At 49.9% G+C, this 25,856-nt stretch overlaps 2 protein-coding genes across 5 annotated transcripts in view; both read right to left on the reverse strand.

The window, feature by feature from the left end:
* The window catches only part of RAB40C (RAB40C, member RAS oncogene family), a 36,394-nt gene extending 24,802 nt beyond the window's left edge, over nt 1–11,592 (reverse strand). The window contains exon 1 of the mRNA XM_033074219.2: nt 11,293–11,592. Coding sequence (XP_032930110.1) covers nt 11,293–11,446 — 154 coding nt within the window. The 5' untranslated portion in view covers nt 11,447–11,592. The remainder of the gene's footprint in view (nt 1–11,292) is intronic.
* Nucleotides 11,593–19,246: 7,654 nt separating this feature from the next.
* Nucleotides 19,247–25,856, reverse strand: part of PIGQ (phosphatidylinositol glycan anchor biosynthesis class Q) — a 35,635-nt gene continuing 29,025 nt past the window's right edge. For all 4 annotated transcript variants that reach the window (XM_033074064.2, XM_033074065.2, XM_033074063.2 and 1 more), the window contains exons 10-11: nt 24,463–24,524; nt 19,247–20,213 (exon numbers count right to left, since the gene is read on the reverse strand). In XM_033074064.2, the coding sequence (XP_032929955.2) occupies nt 20,061–20,213; nt 24,463–24,524 (215 nt within the window). In that variant the 3' untranslated portion in view covers nt 19,247–20,060. The remainder of the gene's footprint in view (nt 20,214–24,462; nt 24,525–25,856) is intronic.

Below are 25,856 nucleotides of genomic sequence, written 5' to 3' on the forward strand. Positions count from 1 at the left end.
GTGCAGGCACCACCTGGGGCTGCCCAGGTCCTCCTGAAAGCCTTATCCACTGTGGGGGGAGAGCAGCCAGTGGCATCTGCATCCCTGTTGAGTATGAAGAAAGCTGCATATTGCTGCTTCTGCCCTAAGTCCCATCCTCCACAAGCCCAAGAGAACAAAAGAGGGAGGAGAAGTGCTGGGAGGTCACAAAATTGAGGAGAAAAGGTGAGCATAATAGCTCCTGGTCTGCTGGCAGATCAACTATAGAATAAGAACATCAATCCCACTTTCAGTCTTCAGCATGCCAAAACCTGACCCCAAAATCAAGGCAAAGTCCCCAGATCACCTCCATAAGCAAACCAGACTTCACGCATGGGGCTCACAGCAGGAATCTGTGGCACTGGCACGGACATTGGCAGAGGAGCCCAGAATCGACACCCTCCCAGTGAGGTGATTTCAGAGTGACACAGCCCCCCAGCCACAGAGTGTTACCCATAAGCAGAGTTTCCAGCAGAGCCTCTCCAGTGCCCAGCTTTGGGGGTGTACTGGGAGCACTACACAAGGTGAGGCTCAGAGCCATAGAGCTACTGCAGAGCAGCTCCACAGCACATTCCTGCCACACAGCCAAGGCCACACAAACTCACTGGCTTCTCCACAGGCTCCCTCCCTCACACCGAAGTGGGCACTGACCTCCTGGGACTCATTTTCTGGCAGAACCATATTCCACAAGACAACAGCGACTACACCCCCAACACCACGTTCATGTTCACTACTCCCTGTCATCACATCCTGCACATTTTTGTTTAAGAATCGCTTATGATGAGGATGGTCATGAAATGTCACCTGTAGTGACTGAGGCCAGTGACCAAGTTGCTCCAAGAGTAGAACACAAAGCCAGTACACATTGTAAATGTGGTTTAAAATTATTTTGTCTTATTTGTCTTATTTTGGGGTTTTGCTGCTTTGGGTTTTTTTATAAGCCTGCACCAGTCTGTGAGTAGAAGGCCAGAATTCACCTATCAGAATTGGCTGGTTGTGGGTAAAAATTGATAGATAAAGACTTGTTCCTTCATTTCTGGTCAAACAAGGAAGACAGGCATGGAAATCACAGGTAGTCAGGAGCTGCTGAAAGCATGTTCAGAGCAAACAGGTTTAACCAAATGTACTAATCCAACACCAAAACCTACTGCCAGGCACAAGGCAGCTGCTGGAGTCAGCACCCAGGTTATGCATGCACCCATAGACACAGGGTTGAGTCCTTTCATTTCATGAGCACTTTAAAAATAGAACACATCTGTAAGAAGACACTACAGGTGCATTATCTTCCACCCCAGCTCCTACTACGCACTTAGAGGAATAGTTACTGTCTCTGCCACCTGTAAGTCATACTAATTTGTTGAGAAAAAATGTGGTATGAGGGCATCAACATAACAGATGAAAAAAGAGCATTCGAGCTATTCAAATAACAACTGATGAAGTCATCCAACCTTAAAAAGTGTGTACAGCAGCACATTAACAGCAGCAATTTAACTAGTCAGCTCAGAGCTGTGAGCCATAGGAAAAATCCGTTCCAAACAACACATGAGCTCATCCATTTGAGTCATGCATTCAATTACCTATTCTTCAGAGAGAGACAAATTATCATCAACAACAACAGGGGTCAACCAAACACACATGGATTCACCCCAGGTCTGTGCCTTTCAGTGTCATAGCTTACCTCACAGTATCACTACTCTGTTTTGAGCAGTATGATAGAAGTTCCCCAACAGCATCACTGCAAAACAGCCCAGTTCCTGCCTGCAGAGCTGGGACTGAAGGTCAGCAAGCACGTGATTCTACCCCTGTGAGCCTGTCCTGCACTACAGCTGAACTTTGCCAACAGCATCAAGAGGTCTCAGTTGGCACTGGGCATGCAGGAGACCCCGCTCCTGCCCCCTGCTCCTGCCTTCATCCCCTCCTGCTCACGGCAGATCACACACAATCCACCCTCGCTGCTTTGGGCAACAAGCGCTTCCCATTATTTCGGCTTGCAGCAGATGAGCGGGAGCTGCTTTGGGCAGGAGGGGAGCCCCGGGTCTGCGAGCTCTACCAGTCCCGGGGAGCAGCTGCGGCACTTGGCAGCTCCATGAGAAATCCAACGAGCTGCTAAGCACCTCGTGCTGACACACACTGAAACAGAGAGAGAGAACAAATGCCTTTCAACTATCTGTAGTTACCCAGATTTGTAGATTTTCTCCTGAAAAACATACACCATCTTCCATTCACAGATGCCTGATTTCAACTGAGAGAGATTTCCATTTAGCCTGGGAAGCCTTTCACAGGAAGTCTGCTCACATCGGTTCCCAGGCACCTTCTTCTCCAGCTCAGGGGGCTTGTGGGTGGGGCTCTGCAAATGACTGCTTGTTTGGTTTTGTAACCAGCCAAAAAGAAAACACTTATTAGGAGACCTCTAAGAAGCCCCGGATTTGTAGATGTCACTTGTCCACTGCCTGCTCCAAGTCCAGCAGCGTTTCAGCAGCTATATGGTTCTCACACAGAGGAACTCTGTTCTGGGCACATTTAAAGGGGACAATTGCATCAGAAAATGGCATTTGAAGCCAGGAGCAAATCTGTTCCTAAAGCTCCAACAATTTCAGCAGACACCCGGGAAATCCCAGAAACAGTCCAAAGTCAGTGCAGAATCAGGGATGTGAAGTGGAATTGTGGTTTAGAAGAAAATCAAGAATGATTTTATGCACAGAAGCGACAACAAACAAAAGAGTTTCTTCATGCCTTGCAGTTCAGATCTCCATAAAAACTACACAGCTGCATGCAGAAACAAAGGCAGCCTGTGAGGGAAATCAGAGGGCACCATAACAGTCTGCATTGTTGCTGGATGACCGTACAAACAAGATACGCTTGGAGACAAAAAAAATCCCCAACATCCAAAAAAATCCAAGCATTTTTCCAAAATATTCGAATATCCTACTCCTTCATAGTTACATTTCTGTGGACACTGTTGCAGGGACATTCTACTCTGCAGCATCAGACCCTCATGGCATCCCCACACCCTGCCTGGGCAGCCTGCATGGTGCATGCCAGGCTTTGATCGGTGGGATCCGCATCCACACCCCACCCGGCATCTCCAGGTTTTGCCAGCAACAAAACAGCATCTCCAGATGCATGCTCCACACCCAAACACCCAGAGAGAGCTGCAGCTCTTCAGCTGGGTGTAGACAGGTTAAGCAGACACTTGCAGAGCTTCCAGAACAGCTACAGAGATTCCACTCCCCAGGAACTTCTCTGGCTCCCAAATTTGGTCTCGCCGCACCAACCACAAGCCCTATGCCAGGAAAGGGTTGTTCCACACTGGAAGCACCAGGATGGCTGCTAACACTGGTTTCACCTTCCCATGTGCTGTTTCAACAACAAATCTCCAGGGACCTGACATACAGTGCATGGCAGGTGTGCTCAGTTCTCCCTCCTTGTCCTCGAAGGATGGGCTGGCTCTGTTGGCACACAGCAAGCACCTCACTGCACACCGGTACGAACTCTGCTGCCTCACAGCAGCTCTCACCAGCCTGAAAACAGGTTTTCAAAGCCCAAATTGGACCCTCCCAGGTTCCCTCTTGACCTACAGGACAAAGATCTCACTCCAGCTACCCTGGCAGCCTCTCTGGAACACTTTTGCTGCCACCAGGGAAAAGTCAGCATTTGACATTTTTAAAAAGGGAAGAAAGTATTGAATTTCAGCCTTTTAATACAGATGAGCCCTACAAGAACACAAATGTATCTCAACCCACAGAGGTGTTCCACAGCAAACACATTTGCTTGCAGGGTGAGCAGCACAGGTAATGCCCTCAGGTAAGATCTATCCTGCAGAGTTTCATCTCTTTGTGCCACAGCACAGGCCTGCAGTTTCCTGGATGGATTTTTCCACCAAGTTACTCAGGCAGTTTGACAAAGCAAGAAAAATTACAACTCTTGGGACAAGAGAGGATTTAAGATTAAATAAATGATGGGCAAAATGGGGTAAGGGGGGTTTTCTCTGTCCATTGTTCGGCTGAGGTTTTTTCCATCTAGGTGTGTCTCCAGTCCACTTGGCCTCCACTCCAGAACCATGGGTAGAAGGCCTGTTACAGGGGCTTTTACAGTTGGTACCAAAGGAAACAACGCAGGGTAATTTCTGTGTCCAGGACAGAGCAGGGGCAGTCACCTGCACAGAGAGGCAAATGGTACAGTAAAACCCCTAAATGGGCCCAGGAACTCAGCAGCTGGGCTGGAAGCAAGTTAAAATCCCCCCTAAATTTTTTTTTTTTTTAATTCTGCATTTTATTTAAAAGGTTACCCCAACAATGCTCAGAATCTTCTGTTAAACTGCCATTTAAGTCCAGCCTTTCAGTGTCCCTTTTCTGACTGTCTCCTCCTTAACCACAGATAGTTTAAGCACCAAATATTATGTCTGAATTGCACGAGGACTTTTGTCCCTGTTCAATGCCTGATACTGCATAGAACATATGGGACATTAAGAATTTCAAGTGTTATATTTATAGGAGAACAGGTGCCGAAGTTTTTAAATGATCTAACAATGTCTACATTGGCCAATGGAAATGAAACAAAGATGAAGTAGAAAAGAGGAAGAAAATCTAAAAAGCTGTGACTGTGTTAAAATACTTTCAGCAAATACAAGCTCTATAGGAACAAACAATCTCTGAGGAACAAACAATCTCCGAGCTATGTTGCAACCTTACTATTTACTACAACTTTTGCAGAAGGAAACAGGCTCTTTGATGGAGGTTTCTTGCCTTGAGCCACCACCCTCTTTGTCCCAGGGTAATTTTCTTTCAGGTGAGTCTCACCTTACAGCAAAGCCTTTAGCAAAACAAAGCTGAAGGTTTTTACATCGGAGCTTCCTTCCTCCTGCATTGCGTGCAATCACACAGGAATTGATATCACATAATGCTCCTGTAGAGCTCAAGCTGGAGTGCCAGGGGACAGCGAGGGCAAAGGGAAAGCAAGCCAGATTTTAACCAGCAAGGTTATAAAACCACAGCTCAAAGCCTCAGCTCAGAGCATAGCTATTCTCAAGTGCAATGGAAAGATGCTCTGCTGTTCTGAGAGACCGAGGCTGCAGAGGAAAATATGCCAGGGAACAGCTGGAAACAAAAGCTGAAGGAGGAGGAGGAGGAGACTCATTTCCATGGTCTTTCCATGCAGTTTAAATACTGAACCAACCAAAAACCCCTATGCCAGGAGAGGTGTGGACAATATTGGTGTGGAATCTGGAGAGAGTAAAACCTGCCTGCCTTTTACAAGCAAAAAACACAGAGAAACTCTAAATCCCAGTCATTAGAAGAACATTCCACCCATTTCAGCTTTGTACTCCTCGGTTCACATCACCTTTGTGCACTCAGGGCTCTGGAACACGTTAACAGCCATAAAAGCACAGCATTTATAGAGGGATTAGAGGTGGTGAGAACTCTGCAGCGCAATCCAGAACTTTGCAGAGTAGGTCCCCAGCTTTATAAAACCCCAACAAAAACACAACCCTCCTCAAAAGTTCTGCACACATAACAACCTACGCTGCTGTGTACCTCTAATCCTGATTAGAGAGACACTAAACCTGCCAGGCACTTAGTTTGGGGGTGGGGTTTTGGCTTGATGGGATTTTTTTTGTTTGTTGGCTTTGTTTTGGAATTTAAGTTTAAACTGAAGCTGGTTAGTCCCACAACAAGCAGAACTGCAGGTTCAGCACGGTATCTTCGGAACTATTTTTCACTCAAAGGTTATGTAGTAAACACTGGAGAAATAAGAGATGCTGGAGCTGTTTCTGAGTTGGAGATCTCATCTGCTCTGATGAGATCAGCTTTGCATCTCTGATGACAGGGAAGCAAACACCCCTGAAGGACACTGATGCAAGTGCTGGCAGACAGCAGGAATTGCTGCAACAACCACTCTGCAAGGCATCCAAAGAGGTTTCCAGCAGCACAGCCAGCACAGTCCAGCTCAAACATTTCCTGCACATCACTTATGCAGCCACTACAGGAACGTGATGACTGGGCTGCACTTGGAACACTTTGCCTCAATCTTCCTTGCATCAGAGTGCTAAAGCCTCAAACTGAAACATTATTCCAAACATTATTCCAAAGAACACAGTCCTGCCAGAAAACTAGGAGCAGTTTCTACTGGTGTGCAGCAGCTGAAGCAGTGAGGCAGCCTGACCAGCTCATGTCACCATCAACAGGAACAGTGCTGCTCCAGCAGAGCAGGTGGGGCTGGGCCAGGTGAGAAAGAGGAGGCAGCAAAGCAGCACCAGAACCAAGGTTTCCCTCCTTGTTGATGTCAAAGAGAGCCCTGACAGCGCAGCAGCACCAACTGCCATCTGAATCCTGTGCTCAACACCTGTAGCTCTTGTGTCTATGCCCCAAAGGTGCCACTGCATCAGTGCTGGCCCTGTCTGAGGTCCTACCATACACGGAGTCACCTAGCAATTCCTGTCTGCTCAGGAAGGTGAGCCAGTATCAAGAGAGGTCCTGTGCTTACACACGTTCAAGTTTAGAGCAGAGCTACTCAGCTACACCCTTTTTAAGGCTGTGAAAAGTGAACCGGTGCAGCAGGATCTGCAGCCCAACATGGCAGCACCACAGAGGCTGTGGATCAGAAGCACGAGACCATCTTCATGGTCAGTCTTGGAAACTCAGCAGGCAAGGAGCAGAAGCACTGGGAAACATCCCTTCACGTGCCCTCCATAGCAGAAAGGAGGATGACACAAAGTGTCTCCCTACCTGTGCCTGCTGCTGTGGGACAGGTTATCTCCTGGCTGGCATGGAACCACCAGGGGAGTTTCTGGTTGCAGTGGTGCCTGAGGGGTCACAGGACATTCTGGGAGAGGAACTGCTGCAAAGGAAGGCTTGAAAGAGACATCTTGGGGATCTCCAGATTCAGACAGCTGCACAGAAATAACCAGAGGGAAAAGACAACCAAAGCTGTGGATCACTCAAATAAACAACCTGGTAATTAACAGGTTGCAGTCCCCAGGCAAACAGTGGCGGCTGGAGGGGACCGACCACTTCAGAGAGCTGGGTAGTGTCTTCAGCTGCCTCTCCTGTTCCTCCTGCCCAGGGAAAGGGCAGGAAGCTGCACTGTCCCAGCCCTTGCATGGAACCCCAGCCCGGGTGGGCTTGCTGCTGCTGCTGCCCAGGAGCTGAATCCCTGCACTTCTGCTATGGAGGAAGAGCTCTCGGGAAAGACCCAGTGTTCACTTTGAACCATAAAACCTGGCAGCAGCTATTGCATTGAGCACTTCAGGTGCCTTTTTCCTGACATTGCCTTGGGTCTGCATTGCAGTGGGATACAGAGCACCTAAGGATGGTGTTTGAATAAAGGTACTAAAACACAGCCAAGGGACAGGGTTGAAAGGAACTGCTGGGGTTCAGTGCATTAGGGCTGGTGTCAGCACCAACTCTGTGCAGGGCAGGGCTCTCATTTCAGCTTTTGTGTGCTTATTGCAAGACCAGAGTGAGGACATTGGCTGCATCCTCATCACTTTCTTAATACAAGCTGAGGACAGGAAAAATAAAAATAAAAATCCACCCCCTTTCCAGTCAAAGCCATCTGCTCCAAAACACGCTCTACTCTCTCCCTAACACATTCCTGCTTTCCTGTGGGAACAGAAGCAGGTGAGGAGGAAGGCAGTCACAGAAAAAGCCCTCCAACATGTGAGGAAGGAGCACATCACCCTCACCAGCCCTGGCCCTGCTCTGGGGCACCAGCACTGTCCCATAGGGCAGCACCAGCCCTCTGCCTGCTGAGCACAGTGCACTGCCCTGACTCAGCCAGGGCTCAGGGCCTGTCCCAGCAAGCCAACAAACCTGCTGGGTGAGATCATTTCAGCACATGAATAACCAGCTATTCCAGAGTGGATGTGCAACACAGTGGTAACAAAGCCACAGGTCCCGCAGGTGAGGAGCAGCCTCGTGCCCCTAATGCACGGCACGCACACCGCCCCTACTTTCACGTGCAGCTCCGTCACATCTCACGTCCCAAACCATCCAGGACATTTCTGTCCTGACTCAGTACTTGGGGATGGATGAGGACAGACCCCAAGTGAGCTGTTTAAAGATCAAAGTGATCTGTGTAGTGGACTCATATCCACAAGTAAAGCAGTTTCACCCCAAGTCTGGTGTAACCCTGTGGCTCATGACACAGGGGCCAGAGCAGCCCCTCCCTGCACCTGGGGAGAAGGAGTCAGGAAACAGCAGAGGTCATTCAGGAAAAATCTAGCATTTTTGTTTCCCAGGTGAGATCTTCCAGCTGTCCAGAGTAGCAGTGAGGCTCTAAGAACAGCATCCTGCCTCCTATGGATTTGGGAAAAGGAAGGTGAAAGCTGGGAAGAAGGACAACACTGGAAGCCCAGAAGAGCATTAATGTCCTCCCTGTCAAAATAATAGTAGGAAGGCTTAATTCAGGGTCTTCTGTGGATGGCGAAGAAAAAGCAAAAGTCAAGTCCAATCAATTACAATATCCAGCCACAGGACAAAAACAACACTCCTTGTTCTTCACAGGGAGTGTACTTGGCTGATGCTCCTGGAGACTGATACACTCCATAGTTCCAGCATCAGCCTAGTAAGGAACAAATGACAACTGGGCCTCAAATTCCTCCTCCAAAATGCCACCCATGTGTCACTAAAAGTTCCATACTCAGTGCCCTCACAGCTTGGTGCAGCAATGGTCAGGGAATCGCTTACATCTCCTCCTGCACCAGGAGTACCAACCACCTCTGCTCCCACAGAGCAGGTTTATTTAGCCAGCAATTTAAAGAAAGGACATTGCTGAGGCCTTGCTATGCACCATAGGAACTGCAGGGGCTAATTTAAGATGTGCCCGATTTAGAACCAGGTGCCACGCTCCAAGGCTGTGCTAAGAAGTGACACTTCTGTTCAGGGATCAGAAGCACCTATAGTGCTGTGTGACAGACATAGCTCCCACTGCATCCAAGGCTCTTGGATACTAGACACAGGTAGGCAGAGGTTGCTTATAGCACCTAAAAGCCAACAGAAAAAGGGCATTTCATCTCTCAGTTGTGTGCAGATCAAACACTCAGATGCCCACAGAGCACAGAGGAATCCCTCAATTCCTTTTTTAATAGGCTGGGTAACAGCAGCTAAAACACAGAGCTACATTCACAGAGCTTCACTTCTAAGGGTGTGCCTTCCCTGAGCTGGAAAGACAATCCATTCCATGCTGCATCACAAAACCTGGCTGCTTACAACTGTTTCCACACAATGGAGCAAAAGCAGCAGACCCCAGCCAGACAGAGAAGGCAAACGCTCTCTCCTCTCCCTGCCAAGGTCAGGGACCTGAGCTCCTCACGAGGTGTCCCCACCACAAGAGCAGCCCAAAGCACACACCAGCACAGGCAAGTTGTGCTTTCTGCACTGATGAAAACAGTGGCAGATGATACAACACTCATTTTCAAATTGGAATGCAGGATCTGGGAGGGGATGAGGACGAGGACAACATGCTTACAAGTAGATTTACAAACAGACCCTCCACATAACATTCTGGCATTGCTGTTTCGGGATGGCATTAGGTACATGTCAAAGAGGATGCCAGGCTTGAGCTGTTCCCAAAATCCAAGAGCCTTTTCTCAGGGGATGGTCTATGTCAGGGGAGCAGCATGCCCTGTCAGCACATCCCAGCTGTGCCAGAGACACAGGGAGTTCCACTGCCAAGGCTGTCAGCAGCATCCGCAGGATCAAATTCACTTGGATATCAAAGCCACTCCAGCTGATTATCCTAAAGGTGCATCACTTCCCAGAATCAACAGAAGCAGAGACGAACAGAGCATATATTACTGTGAAACAACAATATGTGGCCTAATTCTCTAATTAGGAATGGGCTCAATTGCCCACAGAGGACAAGGAAAGGTTCTGAAATTATTCACTGAGATTTATTTTTCCAACAAAAAGATGCTGGTATTTAGTTGCTACAAACCAGAGGGTTCTGAGACAAAAGGTCTATAGTCATAGCCAAAATCCCTGTTCTTTGGGTTCCATGCCTCTACCAAAGACCCCATGCAACTCACTCCTTATTCCTACTCTGTCTGCTTCAAACCCACTTCAATCAGGAGACAATTCCAACATAACACTTCACTTAAAACAGCCACCCCGTTACACTCTACGTAGTAAACACCAACCCCACGGAGCAGTTCCAAAGCTCCCAGGTGAGGCAGGTTCTCCAGAAACACAAACTCTCTTCAGGGAAGCTCTAAAGCACCCAGCACCTCCTCGAAGGCAAACCACACCAGCCCAGCCAGACATCCGAGGAGATGAACGAAACCAACGCCTTCTCCTTCCTGAAGTGCTGCTCCCAGTTCAGGCAGCTCCACTTCTGAGTCACCAGTTCCCCGTAAATCTCCGTGGAGCAGGTGTGTGCTGGCATCAGCTCCTGGGGAGCTGCTGGTGGCTCCAAGCACCGAGTGTGGTCGGAGCCACACCGCTCTGCACGGTCCGAATTTGGCCAGTGCACAGCACCAAGGAGCTCCCGATTCCCAAAGAGTTCCTGATAAAAGCCAAAACTCGGCACCACCTGCTCCTGCCTTGGGCCGCAGTGATGATGCAGGGTCTGAGCCCTTGGGGATGTTATTGTGCACGGAGGAGGGGGAAGGATGACAGATTGAAACCCACAGCAGGACCCGCACCCTGCCAGGCCATGCTACACTGTATCTGCAGGAAATGCACAGCGCTGCTCCTTGGCTCTTAATTACGGCTTGTGATACCATAGTTAATGGTCTGTCAGGGGCTCCATTAGGAACCTCGATGCTGGCAGGAGGTGGACCGGGCAACCCGGCCGTTCCCGGTACAGCCACCGAGCCAGAGCGGCTCCGGGTTGGGAATCAGGCTCCAGTTCTTTTGTTACAGCCCCTGCTTCCTCTGGGAACGGCTCGGTCCTTGTGGCAGCCGGGGAGAGGGAGGACAGCCCTGCCCTGAGAGCGGGACCTCTTGGGAAGGGTCCGGCTGCGCATCCAGGGATTACATCAGACACCAGCCCCTCTGCCCACATCTCCTCCAGATTTGGGGCATTTCGAGGAGCTGAGGAGGCCTCTGAGCTGCCTGCCACGCGCTGCGCTCCCAGTTAATGAAAAAAAAAAAAAAAACCAAAGGAAAAAGCAAAAGCAAAACAACCCCTCCCTGCCCGTCAGCTCGGCGCTGGGGTACGGCCCTCGAGGTCCCCGCGGGATGCGGGTGACAGCAATAGTGGGGGGAGGTGACAGCGATTGGTGGGGTGACAGCGATGAGGTCCTGCGGCCCGGTTTCCCCCAGTCCCCCTTACCGTTGCTGTAGGCATAGGGGGACTCGGAGGCGCCGTCCTGCAGGCTCTCCAGGATCTCCCCCTTCCCCACGTCGCTGTCGCCCACCAGCAGGAACTTGAGCAGGTAATCGTAGCTCTTCACCGGGCTGCCCTGGGTGCCCATCCTGCCTCTCATCGGCGGGGCGGCCCGGCCCGCATCCTCCGCCCGCCAGCCTCGGGCTGCGGCCTCTGCCCCGCCGCCGCTCACCGCCGGCCGCGCATCTTCCGCCGGGGCCGCGCTGGGACCTGCGGCGGAGAAGGATGAGGAGGAGGAGGTGGAGGGGCGGAGGAAGGGCTCGGCCCGGCCCGGCCCCGCAGCGCCCCCGCCGCTGACACGGCCCCGCTCCGCCCTCCCACTCGCACAAAGCGCCACCGCCCCACCGGGACCCGAGCCCGCCCCGCCCCGCCGGGCCGCAACACCGCGCCGGGTCAGCCCAAGCTCCGGTCCCGCCACCCACCTCAGCCGAGCCGGACCGCCCCCGCCTCACGGACCCGCCGCGTCCGCCCGAGCCCAGCCAGCGCCTCGGCCCCTCTCTCGCCGCTCCCATAGGCTGAGCCGTGTGTCAATCAGAAATGGCTCGGCCTCCTCCACAAATCCGCCGCCTCCATAGGCTTAGTCACACGTCAATCAGAAGCGCCCCGCCCCGACGCGGCCCTCAGCGCTCAGGGGCAGGGCCAGCGAATGGCTGGGTGGCTGCTGACTACAGCTCCCGGCGTGCCTTGCGGGAAGCGGGGCATGATGGGATAGCGAGTCGGGCGGGGGCAGCACCCGAGGCGGGGAGAGGCGCCCGGGACTGGGGGACCGGGATTGGGAAACCGGGATTAGGGAATATCCGTGTGTGCGGAGCACTCAGGTGTCATCCAGGAAGGGGAGGCATCCAGATGTGAGTTGAGCATCCAGATGGGAGGGGCACATAGGTGGGGGGGCATCCAGATGTGTGAGGCATCCAAGAAGAGGCGGCACCCAGGATTTGGGGGCATCCATGTGTGAGATGTGTGTGAGCTGGGTGGGTACGTGGGAGGGAGGGTGGCCATACAGGTGTTCTCCTCCAGACATGGGGTGGGCATCCAGAAAGAGGGGCACCCACAATTTGGGGGCATCCAGGTGGGTGAGCATCCATTTATGGCAGGCAACAGGTTCTTGGGGTGGAAGGTGTGTGCACCCCATTTTCGGTGGGGTAGGGGCCAGCCATGGTGACATCCAGCATGTCCCCAGGGAATGGGGATTGGCAGTGGGACTGTAGGTGCCAGGCTGAGCCTGTACCCAAGACTCCTGGATGTTCTCCACTGGAATCCCTTGGCATTGGCCTGACATCCCTGAAGAATCACTCCCAAACCCAATCTCAGGGGATGCCCAAGGGAAGGTGTGGAGGATCCTCCCTCTGCCATCATTGCTGACAAATCCCTGCTGAACAAAGCATCCTGCTAATCTTTCCAGAGCTGGGCATTTCACCATTGATGTTCCCAGCCCCGCTGCTTCCAATGAATCCTGTTTCAATGACCCATGCTCCCCAGCCCAGACAGCACCACAGGTGCTCCTCAGCCTGAAAGGATCCTGCAGCTCCCCGGCTCCTTGGGGAGTTCCTGGTGGCTGCTCATGCCAGAGAGCACTGGGAAGGACTGAAGAGCATGGCAGGGTCACTCATAGAGGGAGAGGGGGTGGATTGAGTGACAATGTTTTAATAGAATTATGGAATAATTTGTGTTGGAGAGGATGTCACAGACCACCCATTCCCACCACCCTCCCAGGGAACAATTGCTTCTCAATATCCCATCCATCCCTGCCCTCTGGCAGTGGGAAGCCATTCCCTCTTGTCCCGTCTTTTCATGTACTTATCCAAAGTTCCTTGGAGCCCCTTTAGACCCTGGAAGGGGTTCTGAATGTCCCTGGAGCCTTCTCTTCCCCAGATGAACACCCCCAGCTCTCCCAGCCTGGCTCCAGAGCAGAGGGGCTCCAGCCCTTGGCCTCCCTGGACTTGCTCCAGAGTCATTCCCTCCACACTCGCAGGGATGGGGGGGCTGCCTCCTCTTTGGTGGTCTCAGCCTGGTTCCCTCTCCTCTCCCACAGCCTGAGGGCTTGAGCTCCTGTGCTGCCCTGGAGCCACAAGCTGTGAATCCCTTTGTGGGGAACCTGTTCTGATAAGGGCTTTGTGTCCTGTGGGCCCAGGGGATTCTCACCCTCAGCTGCTCAGGGTTCTCCATTGTGCCCCTCTGTGCCCTGTTCCAGCTCCCACGGCTGCTGCCAAAGCACAGTGAGAGCACTGACGGGGAAAATGGAATAGCAGCTAAAGCAAACCCAAAGAGCAGATGTCCTCCTGCAGCCACTGCCATTCCTGGCCACTGCATTCCCAGGGTAAAGGGGGTTGGAGGGTAAAGCCTGTAGAGAAATATCTACCCCAGAGCACAGCCTGGTGAGTGGAGCAGAGAAGGGAAGAGGGGGGACCTATGTTTGTTTGTTTTCCCCAGGAGGAGAAAAAAGCCTCATTTTTGTCCAACAGTCCATTTGATCCAAAGCAGTGGAAGTAGACAGGAGGAGGATAGGCAGGTGTGGCTGGTGGTGTCTCTGGAACCTGAGCTGACCACCTGTGCTGTTTTAGAGTCTCTGTGTTCCAGCCTGAGCACTGCAGAAAGAGTCAGGAGACATCTTCTGTTGTTTCCAGAGTTGTTTACTTTATCTAATCTAAAAGTTCTTTCCCTGACTAGCTGAGTCTGTCCAGCTAGTCAGCCCCTGGGATGGCATTATCTTTTTATACTGTAAACTACATAAACATTATTTACAATTATCTTCCAATACCTATCACTTATATTGTACAGTCTGGTTCTACTCTAAACCAATCTAAAAGTGCCAACATCACCTAAAAGATGGATGCTAGGAAGAAGGAGAAAGAGGGACAGAACACAACCAAGTTGCTCCATCTTGACCCCAGACCCTTATTATAAACAATCTTAAAAACCTACTTTTCCACCTTGTAATAATCTAACTTATACTCTACTTATTTTTTGTGACTTGTAATTCTTCATGTAGGGGTGGTAGTTTTTCCCAGGGAGAGAAATCAAAGGCATAGGGGTTCTGGGCACTGTGCCCAGGCTCCTGAGCCCCCTGCTTGGGTCTCGAACCGTCCAGGGAAGCCAGAGGGATGTCTTGGGTTCCCACAGGCAGGAATCTCTTCTATTTTCTCTTTTCTCAGTTCTTGGGTCTCAGTCCTGCTGCTTCACAGGGCCAGCAAAGCCCTGTTCATGGCTCGCTCATTCAAGGGATTTCTCTCATCTTTGGTGGGATGGTGGAAATCAAACAGAGCCCAGACAAGTGGGAATTGTGGCAAAAGGTGGGAGGCAGAGGGAGAGTGGCAGTCCTGGCAGAGGCTCCTGGCAGAGGAGTGACCTTGGCAGGGGCTTGCTGCAATGTGGGGACTTTGTCACAGCCATGCATTCAGCTGGGAGAGGGAAAAGGAGAAAGGAATGGAATTCAAGGGAGTCACTGCTCTGGTGTGAGGAAGGAAGGAGTGGCCAGAAGGACCAGTCATTCCCAGGCCCAGCTCAGGGTCCTGCTCAGATTGTGCTGTGCTGCAGAGGATTGTCCCTCATCCTGCCCCCTCACACTGAACACACCACATGGGCAGGCTCATGGGAAACCAAGGAACCCCTCTCTGAATCGCAGGAACACCCAGAACTGGAGAAGCATTATCTCAACCATCTCCCAGGCCTGAGGCAGCACTCACTGGATTCTCCTTGCACAAGCTTTGAGGTTTGGCCTTGGCAGAACAATTATAGCTGGACAAGTGCTGAAATACCCCTGTGTGTGAGAGCAGAGGTTAAGGAACTGCCCAGCCAGGGCCTGGGATGGGGATGAACAGCCTGCTTGGATCAGCTGAGCCTCCAGCAGCCGTCCTGCCCCATCCCTGTGCTGCTGACAGCCACACCATGCTCAGCAGCAAGTCAAACTAGATGGAAGGGCTGGATTTTCCTCCCAACATCTTTATTCTAGTGTTACCAAAATCCATTTAAGTTCTGATTAAAAGGCTGAATTAACCAATAAAACCTATGAGTAGAACAAAGTTCTCCATCCCTAAACTCACACATGAGCACTGGTATGTGCAGCATCCCTCATCCCCGCTGCAACTGGCACTGCTGGCATTGTCACTGTCACTGTCCTGCTGGCTGCCATTGCTCTGCCCAGCACAACTGGAGCTGTGATAAGCCTAAAGCCAGTGTGGTTCCTGAGCCAGGGCTTGTTCCTGGACTGGTGCACAGGACTGGTCTGTGTTTCACATCACCAGGCTGCGTTTCACATCAGGGCTGCAGTGGGAAGGAAGTCACCTTCAGCTGGAGTGAGTGGTGACATTTAAAACAAACAGTGTCACTGCTGCAGGAGCACTTTGCTCCTGCTGACTGCCTGGTGGTCCACGTGAGGGAAGGAGAAATGCACACTGGGTTTTAACTTCCTTGCCAAACCTCACTCACAAACACACACTTTAAATGAAACTCTCAATGAGTCAGTGCTCTTTTATAATACTTTACTTAAAACCAGAAAACACTGTGAGGAGGATTGATTACAAGAACTGAGAAGTTCTCACGAACTTCCCCAGTGCCAGATGTTAAATAGCAGTGGTTGGGAGAGGAGCTGGGCCTGGGTTCTGCAGCTTCCCCCAAACACCTCCACTGCTCCCAGCCCCAGCACCTGCCTGGGAATGCAGGGGATTATTCTGTCACCTGCAGCACTCATCAGTGCAGGAACACTCCTCATATTTAGCTTGCTGAGATGGTAAATGGGGAGTCTGAGCATTCCTGGTTTGAGGCCCAGACATGGATAACGACTGGAGCCAAAGGCGACAGACTAATGCAAAATGGTGAGCCAGAGGCAAAGGTGGTGGGCTCTGTTCTCACCCAGGAAGGCAGATCAGCTGCCCACGTGGATTGCTCTGAACATGTTTTCCCCGCACCCAAAACTCCTGATCCAGCTGGAAAGCCCTGTGGCCTCCTGTCATGTGGAGGATCAGCTGAGATCCAGACCCATCCCCTATGTGTGCACAGCACACTCAACTTGCTCCACAGGGCTCCACACTTAGGCTGTTCCCTGACCCTGCAGACCTGCCAAGTTTGGGCTTCTGCTGCCCGAGCCCCCAGAGCTCCCACTGTGAGCTCAGTACAAGCAGGAGTGTGGCTGGAGAGAAAATGCTCTCTGCTACCAAGTCCAGAAAAGGACCAAGGAATAGGTCAGGGTTCTGAGTCAATGCACAGGCACCCCTCTAACCAAGGCTTTAGCCCTCAAAGGCAAAGGGGCTGCTGAGCAGTCCCTGAAGAGGTGGAACAGGAGGAGAGAAGACATAGGTCTGCCAATGTTCACATCCACTGAGACAATCTGAGTTACGGTGTCGCTGAGTACTGCACGACACAAAGACAAGGGACATGAACTGAAACACATCAAACCCTGCTTGAGAGCAGGGAACACCTTTTCACTGTGGGGGTGGCCAAGCACTGGCACAGGTTGTCCAGGGAGGTGCTGGAGTTGCCATGCTTGGAGATATTCCAAAGCCATTTGGACACAGTCTTGGGCAACCAGCCTTGGGTGGCCCTGCGTGAGCAGGGGCTGGACCAGACAGACCATCACAACTTCCACAGCTTCCTGTGATGGCATAACCAGCAGGTCTAAGCACAAAGGGTAAATCACTGAGGGCTAGAGATAAGCAAGAAGATAGTGTTGGAGCAGCAGAAAGAGGCAGCACAGGGCAGAAGGAAAGCAGCTCGTTCTCTGCAGGGTGAAATGCAGATTTTCCTGCCTTACACTACTGAAAGTCAACATACGGGTTGTACGTTTGTGCAAGAGTCTTTGTGTGGGCCTGAACAGGGCACAGTCCAGCTGCAGCATCAGGGAAAACTCCCAAACCCATAACCAGAGGCTTCAGTGCAGTGTAATCACTGAAGTTTCCTTTCAGCATTGTCACATGCTGTCCTGGTTAGGGGAAGAAAGTATTTCTCCAAGGCAGAATTTCTCTCTAGGATAGAGTTTTCATGCAGTGAATCACATTTTTCTTCAAAAACCTCCTGCTTAAGTAAAGAGGGGGTTTGTGGCAGCACTGGGAACCAAAAGGTGGGAGAAATATTAATAGGAAATGAAGTATTTTAAAAAGTCTGTAAGATTAGAGTCTTTGACTGATGGCTGGCAAAGCCTCCTTGCTGCCTCCTATAAGGAGTGCGTGGTAGGAATGGGAGATCTGGAATTTTTAACTACTTCTCATCCAAGGGCTGCTCTGGATAATATGGATCTGAGGATAAATCAGAGCCAGAGCCTTACCAGCAGCCTCTTCCCTGAGGAAATGCCAGCACTGGGCCAGTCTGTGCTGCCCTGAAAGATGAGGCTGATTCTAACTTCTAATTAGAGAGATGACATAAGGTCAAGTGTTCTTGAGCAGGATGTCTGCTATGTTGTTGTAATGTCTCTGCACAGAGTAGGAAAAGGGTGGGGGAAGACTCTTTCACAGCAGGGACTGGAAAGGAAGAGGAAAGACATGGCAAACATCCAGAAGTAGCAACTCAGATGCTCAGATACCATCGAGGGCAAGAACACCCAGTGTGAGGAGCAGAGAGGCAGCTCAGTTACCAGCTCAGGTGGCACAGGAGAACTGCACCTACAAGGAGTTGCCACTGCCCAGCTGGGCTGCTTGAGGTTCTCTGTTGCAGAAGACTCAGAATCTCAGGTTTAAGGAGGCGCTTTTTCTCCATTTGTTATTTCCCCACCCCAGAGTCAGTATCAGCCTTTAGTAAACAAACCCAACACTGGAACATCTGATACATCTGGCAGGTTCTCAATAGGAAGGTCACAGTTGCTGGTTTTCATGGCTCTGTGCTGTCTCTGGGGCTTTCATGGCATTTGATCCCCAAGGACCATGATTAGGACCATCATGAACTGTCTGGTCTCACAGAAAGATTTCAAAAGATTTCAGAAAACATTACTTTCACAAGACCAAAAATAACAATGTTTCCCACAGCAGTCAGCAAACTGAACTGTGAAGGTGTGGGAGGAACCAGGGGATATAATTTAGGAGCTCCAGGGGAAAGATGAGAGGGAGATAAGGTGTACACCTGCTCTTCTCAGTGCCAGATGAGGATGGGGCTCATGACTCTGACTTCAGCTAAAGTGAAAATGTTATTTAGACCATTCATCCACTAAATGGATCACAGCCTGCAGTTATTCCCACCTGGAGTGCAGAGAATTTCTCAGGCAATGGTAATTCCAAGACAAGAAGATGCTGCACAGGAGTTTTAAGCACAGATCATCAAACAACAAACTCTCTCTAGTTTCTGCAGGCAGGGATGTCCCAGCCAGAGTCTGCAGTGGCAGATGGTGGGGGGGTTTGCCACACTGGCTTTCCCCAGTGATGTGCCTTGGCTCAAGGTAACAGAGCATCATGTAATGCCCACGGAGTCCTGCCTCCCTCACTTGTCCCTAGGAAACCTTGAAGGCCTTGGAGCTTTGCCTGCTGGACTGTGCACCTGCTCAGGCTCTGCCTGTAGGGGCAGTGACTGCACCATAAGGGGCTTCTAGCAGCTCCAGACAACCCAAACACATCTGGCCAGGGATGTCTGAAAGCAGGGGGGCACAACCCTTTTTTTCTGTGACAGCTGCCAGCTGGATGAGACACAGGGTAGGTAGGAAACTCTGACCCTGTCCCTGGGAGTGCCGACTGAAGGCTCCTAAAGCCCCAGGGCACCTTGTCCTGCCAATGCCCACTGGAATACAGAGGCTGCCATGTAGAGAGGCTGGACACTGCAGCCACTGCACTTTCTCCTCTTCCTCCTCCACCTCTGCTTCCTTGGCCAGCCAGGGGAAAAGAGACAGGATCCAGCACAGCCCTCAGCTGCAAGTGCAAAAAGCAGGGTACAGTGACACGGACTCCTTGTTTTAGCTGGGGAAGAGAATGAGCAGAGCTGGAGGAAGTGTATTTTGGATAAGGACTGTATTTAAATTTGATACAACCACAGCATGCCAAGTGGGACACCACCCTCCTGTGCACAGGCACCCTTTGCAACACAGAGAATAGGAGACACATCAAAATGAGACCAGGAGATGGAAAGTCAAGCACTGATGTGCTTTGGAAATTTATCCAAAGCAAAAAAACTCCCCTAAGAGAAATCACAGAATCATGATACAACAGTCTGTGCTTCTGGGCTCCCAGCCTCACTCTTTCAACACCTTCTCTGGTGCTGCAGTGAGGGTGAGTGCAAGCCCTGCTCGAAAGAAATTAATAAATATCCCATGAACTCAGACACCCAGCTGTTCAGTTTTCAGCATAGGACTCCACAAGCTGACTCTCCACATGGTTCTGATCAGCTGGCTTGAAGGCTGAAGCAGAAAAAGTCCAAAACACACTCTGGCTGAAGGCACCACATCATTGTGAACCACCTGAGAGGCTGCTTTGCTACAGCCCTGTGAGCTGACATGGAAGGAGAAATTCATCACCAAAACATTTGGAAGCTGCTTCCTCCATGACACTGAGCGCTGATTTCATGAGGCACTGATGAGTTCAGCCTTTTGCTTCCAAAATAATCATTAGCATAATATACAAACACAGTGTAAGGGAAGTTGAAAAATAATATTTAAAAATACTTGCCTTTAAAAATTCAGCCCTTCCTATGTTACCAAAATCTATTTAAAGGGATGGAGCAGTCGCTGGCTCTGAGCAGCCTTTGGTCCCAAAGCATTAGGAGTCGTTACGTTTTCCAGGTCAAGTTCCTAAGTTCTTCCACTGTCTTTAGTTCTGCTTGTCTTCTTTGTGTTTCCAAGGGTAGATGAGCTCCCCAAGGAACAGTTTTTTGCAGAGAGATGCCCAGGAGTCCCTGGGATAGCAGCTGTAGGTGGGCAGCCTGTAGGTCTGGACCACACCTCCGTAGGAGAGGGGGTTGATCTGTGTGCAGAAAGAGAGACAGCAGCAAGCATCAGTCCTGCTCCTCACACAGCATCAGAATCCCTCCCTGGCTTGCTTATCCTTCTCCAACATCCCCCAACATTAACAAATTGAGTTTGGCAAGGGGTGTTACCAGAATCATTCCCAAGCAGAGCAGCAGACAAGCAGCAGCACGAGAATTGGGGGAATGAGAGGGTGGTGTGTTACACACCAGAGTGGAGAGGACGGTAGCTGGAGAGACAGCAGAGAGCAACAGAATCACAGAGTCATGGAATTTTCTCATTTGGGAAAGACCTTTAAATCATCGAGTGCAACCCTTAACCCAGCACTGCCAAAGCCACTACTAACCCATGTCCCCAAATGCCACATCCACACAGCTTTTGAACATCTTCAGGGATGGTGACTCCACCATGCTGTGCCAGCATTCCAGTGAAGAAATGTTTCCTAATATCTAATTTAAACCTACATCTTGTACTGCACTAGGGATGCACTGGGACTCCAGGAACTCCTCTGGAATAGACCAGTTTAGCTGTACATGTTACAAGCTCTCAGCTCACAGCTGTGTGTTAAGTTAAACCTGGTGTCACCTGAAACCATTCAGTGGAACCAAGTCTCAGCATGACAGGACCACACCACACAGAGCTCCTCATTACCATTTTCAATTAAGTCTCCTTGGGCTGAGTTAATCTTTTTTAATTTGACTTCAATCACCATCCCAAGTCTGTGCCTACAAAAGTTCTGACCATGGTCCCCAGTTGCCGCATTGACCTTTTGAAGACAGGGATGTGAACAGACACATTAACTGTACAAGGGGTGACAGAAGCATGTCAGACATGGGAAATGCTCACCCCACTGAAGCATTCAGGACAGGGAGATGGATGAAGTCCACAGGATGGATCCAGTGTAGCCAAGACCTGATTCATGAAAAGGATGCACAGCACAGTCCAAAGGACCAAAAAGATGGCACAGAAATGATGGGGCTCAGAGCACAGACCATGAGAGATGCCCAGGAATGGGGACTTACGCAGGGAAACCTTGGCCAATGGAGAGAAATGAAAGGACATCCTTCTCTAGTTAAAGGGTTCAGCTCTGCTGGAACCAACCAAGCAGCTCTGGGAAAGGAGACTGTAATTCACAGCACAGAATCCAGCCACAAAAGGAAAGAGAGACAGCAAAACCCCATGCACAGAGTCACTACTTGGTCAAAGCTGAATATTATTTTTATCCACTAAAAAGCATCTGAGTTTCTGGAAGTTTGCCTGTGCCACCAGCTTGCTTTAGCTGCCTGGAACTCATGGAGTGGTGAGGGATGAACCCCCAGAGTCTACAGAGATGGAGCTCTTGGAAAGCAGGGTTGAGCTAAGAGTTCATTAGAATTAATCCTGGAGATCTTTGTCGAATTAATTTCAAATTACAAGATTGCACAAGCAGAAGGGGGAAATGCCTGTACACAGAAGCATCCATAGGAAGTTTAGGAAAAAGGCCAGGGCAGCTGCTTGCAGGGAAAATTATAAGAAAAGAACAAACAAGGAAAAAAAGAAAAGGCCAAAGAAACCGGTCCCCAGCACTAACAGCCCTAAAACCCAAGTAACTATTTCTGCCCATTTCCCCAGCTGTAGGCAAAGCAGAGTGTCTTGAGTGCAAACATGGGGGAGGAGGACAGGAACTGCTGCTCTACAAGGGAGACACACAGCGTCTGTTCCTTTGACTATCAGCTGTGTGGGCTGGGTCTGCATACAACATTTCTTGTTGAGAAGCATCCCTGGGCAGAGTGCTGACAGCCAGGGGTAACACTGGCCACTGCAATAACCTGGGCTTCTTACACCCAGAGTACCTGACATCCCTGCCTCTCCTGTTACAAATGGAAACAAATAGGCAAACTCATTATTAGTGCAGAGGCAATATTTGTTCCCCTTTTGAAAGTTCTATAGGTCAAAGCTAAAATAAAGCCTGATAGACTGTCCATCTTAATGGAGCTGTTCCCTTTTGCCTTCCTCTGTTGTTTAACCCTTTCCAAAGCAATTGCTGGAGAAGATGAGACTTTCAGCAGAAGGTACACGAATGGATCAAACTCATCCCACCCTAGAACCTCAGAATCTCAGACTGTTTGTGTTGGAAGGAACCTTAAAGCCCATCTTGTTCCACTCTGCCATGGGCAGGGACACTTCCACTGTCCCAGGCTGCTCCAAGCCCTGTCCAGCCTGGCCTTGGACACTTCCAGGGATTCAGGGGCAGCCACAGCTTCTCTGGGCACCCTGTGCCAGGGCCGCCCCACCTTCAAAGGGAAGAATTTTTTCCTAATATCTACTCCAGACCTGCCCTCCTTCAGCTTAAAGCCAGTTTTCTCCCTGGGCTATTGGTTCTGTTGAGCCACACTGCCAGAAATATTTCTTCTTGTGCAGCAAAAAAGATTACTTTAAACACTAATGAAAACACTGACCTATGTAAGACTTCCTGAAGAATATTAAGTAACAATTGGAATGGAAATATCATCCCCCATCCTCTGCCCCGCTCCAGGGTCTGGACTTTGCATTCCAGAGACACTATCTTAAAAGTCAAAAAGAATTCCTTGGCTGAACCAGGAGCTGGTTGGGAATGCTCAAAGCCAGCATTATTGATTTCTAAGCCATTATCAGTACCCCACAGGACAGCTCTATCACCTACTGCTGCAATTATTTTGGGTGTAGGTCCATGCATCCAGCCTGACTTCCACCAGGCACTGCTCCAAGTGGGCTTCAACACAGAGAGGTGACAAAGCCACTGCAGATTCTCAAGGCACATCACCACGTACAATAAATAAGAATTTCACTTTACAAAAAGGTTTTTTAGATTACTCTCTCCAAAGGCCTATCAGAAAGTGGGATATTCAGCAGGATTTCTGACACAAGCCCATTTTTCATTTCTACCAGTACAAAGAGAGCAAAAAAGTCCCTTTTCTGACTGTCTGCTCATTATTATTGGAACAGAAGGCTGGAAGAGACATCTACTGCAGCACTTCCACCTCTTGAAGTGATGACTTGTGCTATATTCCAGATAGAAACGGATCTTCCTGCAGTGGTCCAAGGAAAATTCATCACAGTCATATGACTCACTGCCTCTGCTCTTTAAGTTGTGGTCTTTTCCCTCCATCTACCTCATCTCTCACACACACTGATGCCAAAGCCTCTGCTCAGCAGCTCCTGTGTCTCATCTCTGGTGTCTGGTTTCCTTTCTCTGGAGTCTCCTGGCCACGGAGGATGGCAGGTTTTGGTTCTTACACCGCTATCCTACTGAAAGGCAGGAGCTGGGAAGACAGATAGCTTAGAAAATGCTAGTTTTGCCCTAGAAGACATCTGTAGAAGGGATTCCCTCTGGAATTGCTACTAGCTGGTTTGCTGGGTCCTTGCTAGTCTGACTTTTGCTGAAATAGGGTAGGACTGGTGATGGAAAAAGCACGGCTGGGAAGCTGCAGTTAAATCCTTCCCACACACTCCCCCAGTGTCCAAGTGCTTTTATAAGTGCTATACACTATTGGCAGCCTCTCCTCTTTAGGATGCAGAAAGCAAAAGCCACTCTGGGACATGGCTGTGCTCCTGCTGGGTCAGGAGATGGAAATTTCACTCCTGAAAGTGTAAGAACTTCCCTGCTGCCAACACCTAATTTCTTTTTAAAAGATAATTTCCTTTAGTACCTTTGATGCCAGAGCGTGGGAATCGGGAGTTACAAAAGCACAGGTAAGCTTTGCCCATACCCCTCACCAGGGCAATTCAGGACAAAAGCAAGAGGCCCTTTCCTCTCTCATCTTGCCCAGGCTGTTGTCCTGCTGGCCTCATGGAGCAGCCAAGGCTTTCCAGCATCTCTAGAGGGGAAGAGCTCTTCCTGCTGTTTCGTTCTAGATGGTTTAACTGCCTTCTTTTGCTTCTCCCAGTGTTCAGCAATTATCACATAAAGCTGCACAGAGCCAGGAGGTGATAATAGCATGAGGTCTTAATCCCAGAAGTAACACAGCTCTGTGTTTCTCTTACCTCCCCTTCTTCTACATTTCACTTCACACCATCCAGGGCACTGTATTTTCTCCTAACACAGGATGCAAGCAGAGCATCAAAAAGCACAGAAAGCAGCAGACAACTACAGCAACACAAGACAATTTCCCTTGTTTCAGCATTTTACAGCTGATAATTTTGAAGTGGAGCCCTTCAGTGGGAGCAGCACAGATGGACTGGGGTCACTTTGGGGAAAGGAATTGCCATGGAAGGCACGGGGGCCTTACCTGCATAAGGAGCCGCAGAGGTTTTCCATCCTGCTGCTCAAGGACTCTAAACTTCACTCCAGCTGCAAAGACACAAAACAAGGAAAGCAAACTCATGGTGGGATTGTTGGGGCGTCCTGTGCAGGGCCAGGAATTGGACTCTATGATCCCTGCAGTCCTTTCCCACCCAGGATATTCCATAGTTCAATGCCTGGAGCACAGACCATGCATTCCACTGATTCCCTGGAAATTGTCTTCAGCCTTTCTGGATTTGGGAACATTCCCCATTTTCAACAGGAAGCATGGATTGTCTCTACAATGCTTTAAGCCTAATGACACAGCTCCATTAAAACTAACCCCTCACATTCAGCTTGAAAACTCAGTCCTAGAGCAAACACAAAGCCTGGAAATCAGCCAGCCAGACCTGAGGACAACAGAGGGACTGGAAAAACCTATCACTTTTTCCAAACTTCCATCAGAATGGAACTCCATGTTAGCAGCAGGCAGAGCCTTTAATTTGTGCTCCTGTGGACACGTGTAAATCTGTCCTGCTTTCAGGCTGCTGGAGGGAAGTGGCTGACCTGGAGGCATTAAAACATTTCAAAGCAATCCATGTCCATTAATCCCAGCATCCACATGTTTTTAACAGGCTGACCCCATCAAACCTGCCATGTTCCTATTTCCTCTTGGATTTGCCTCATTGCCAATACTGTAACCATAAATAGGAAAGATTTTGGATTCCAAGGGTGACACAGTGTACACACAGATTTAATACAATGTTTCAAAGGTAACAGCTTGGACCAGAGAGGCATTTTTCTTACAAAGATGTCAAATTACTTCACAGAAATAAAATCACCAATCCATCTCTGCAAACCTGTTCCAGCCAAGCATGTCCTGTTAATCTTTCCTGCAGGTAAGAAGATGAAAGAAGGAAGACTAAGGCACAGATCAAACACTGACAGGAGCACAAAAAAAATAAAACTCTTCACCATTGTAAGTGTAAGTGCCATTGCTGCCATATCTCTATGATTCTTACACATTGAAAAACCAAAATGTTTTCTCTTTTTCCTCAAGCTTTGAATTAATTAAAATCATACAGTTCACTCCTGGGATAGAACACTTCTCTCTAGCACACAGCTCTCTTCAAATCATAAACCTTTTTCTTTCCTGGACAGGAGGGATTTATCTGCGTTTTGCTGGAATATAATGATAGATTCAGTGGCTTGAAACAGATGTTTAAGTATCCTGGGCCTCAACAAGCAAATGTGCTGGATGACCAAAGTGCTCAATGTGATTCACAGAGCTTTGACTGTGAGGAAGTGTCTCAGGCATTCCAGGAACTACTTTTCTGGCAGACTTTGTCAGAGAGACAGAAACAAGCAGGCACCGAAAGTGCCAAAGATATGTGGTCTTAC

This window comes from Catharus ustulatus, chromosome 16 (genome assembly GCF_009819885.2).
Source record: "Catharus ustulatus isolate bCatUst1 chromosome 16, bCatUst1.pri.v2, whole genome shotgun sequence".
NCBI classification, from domain to species: domain Eukaryota; kingdom Metazoa; phylum Chordata; class Aves; order Passeriformes; family Turdidae; genus Catharus; species Catharus ustulatus.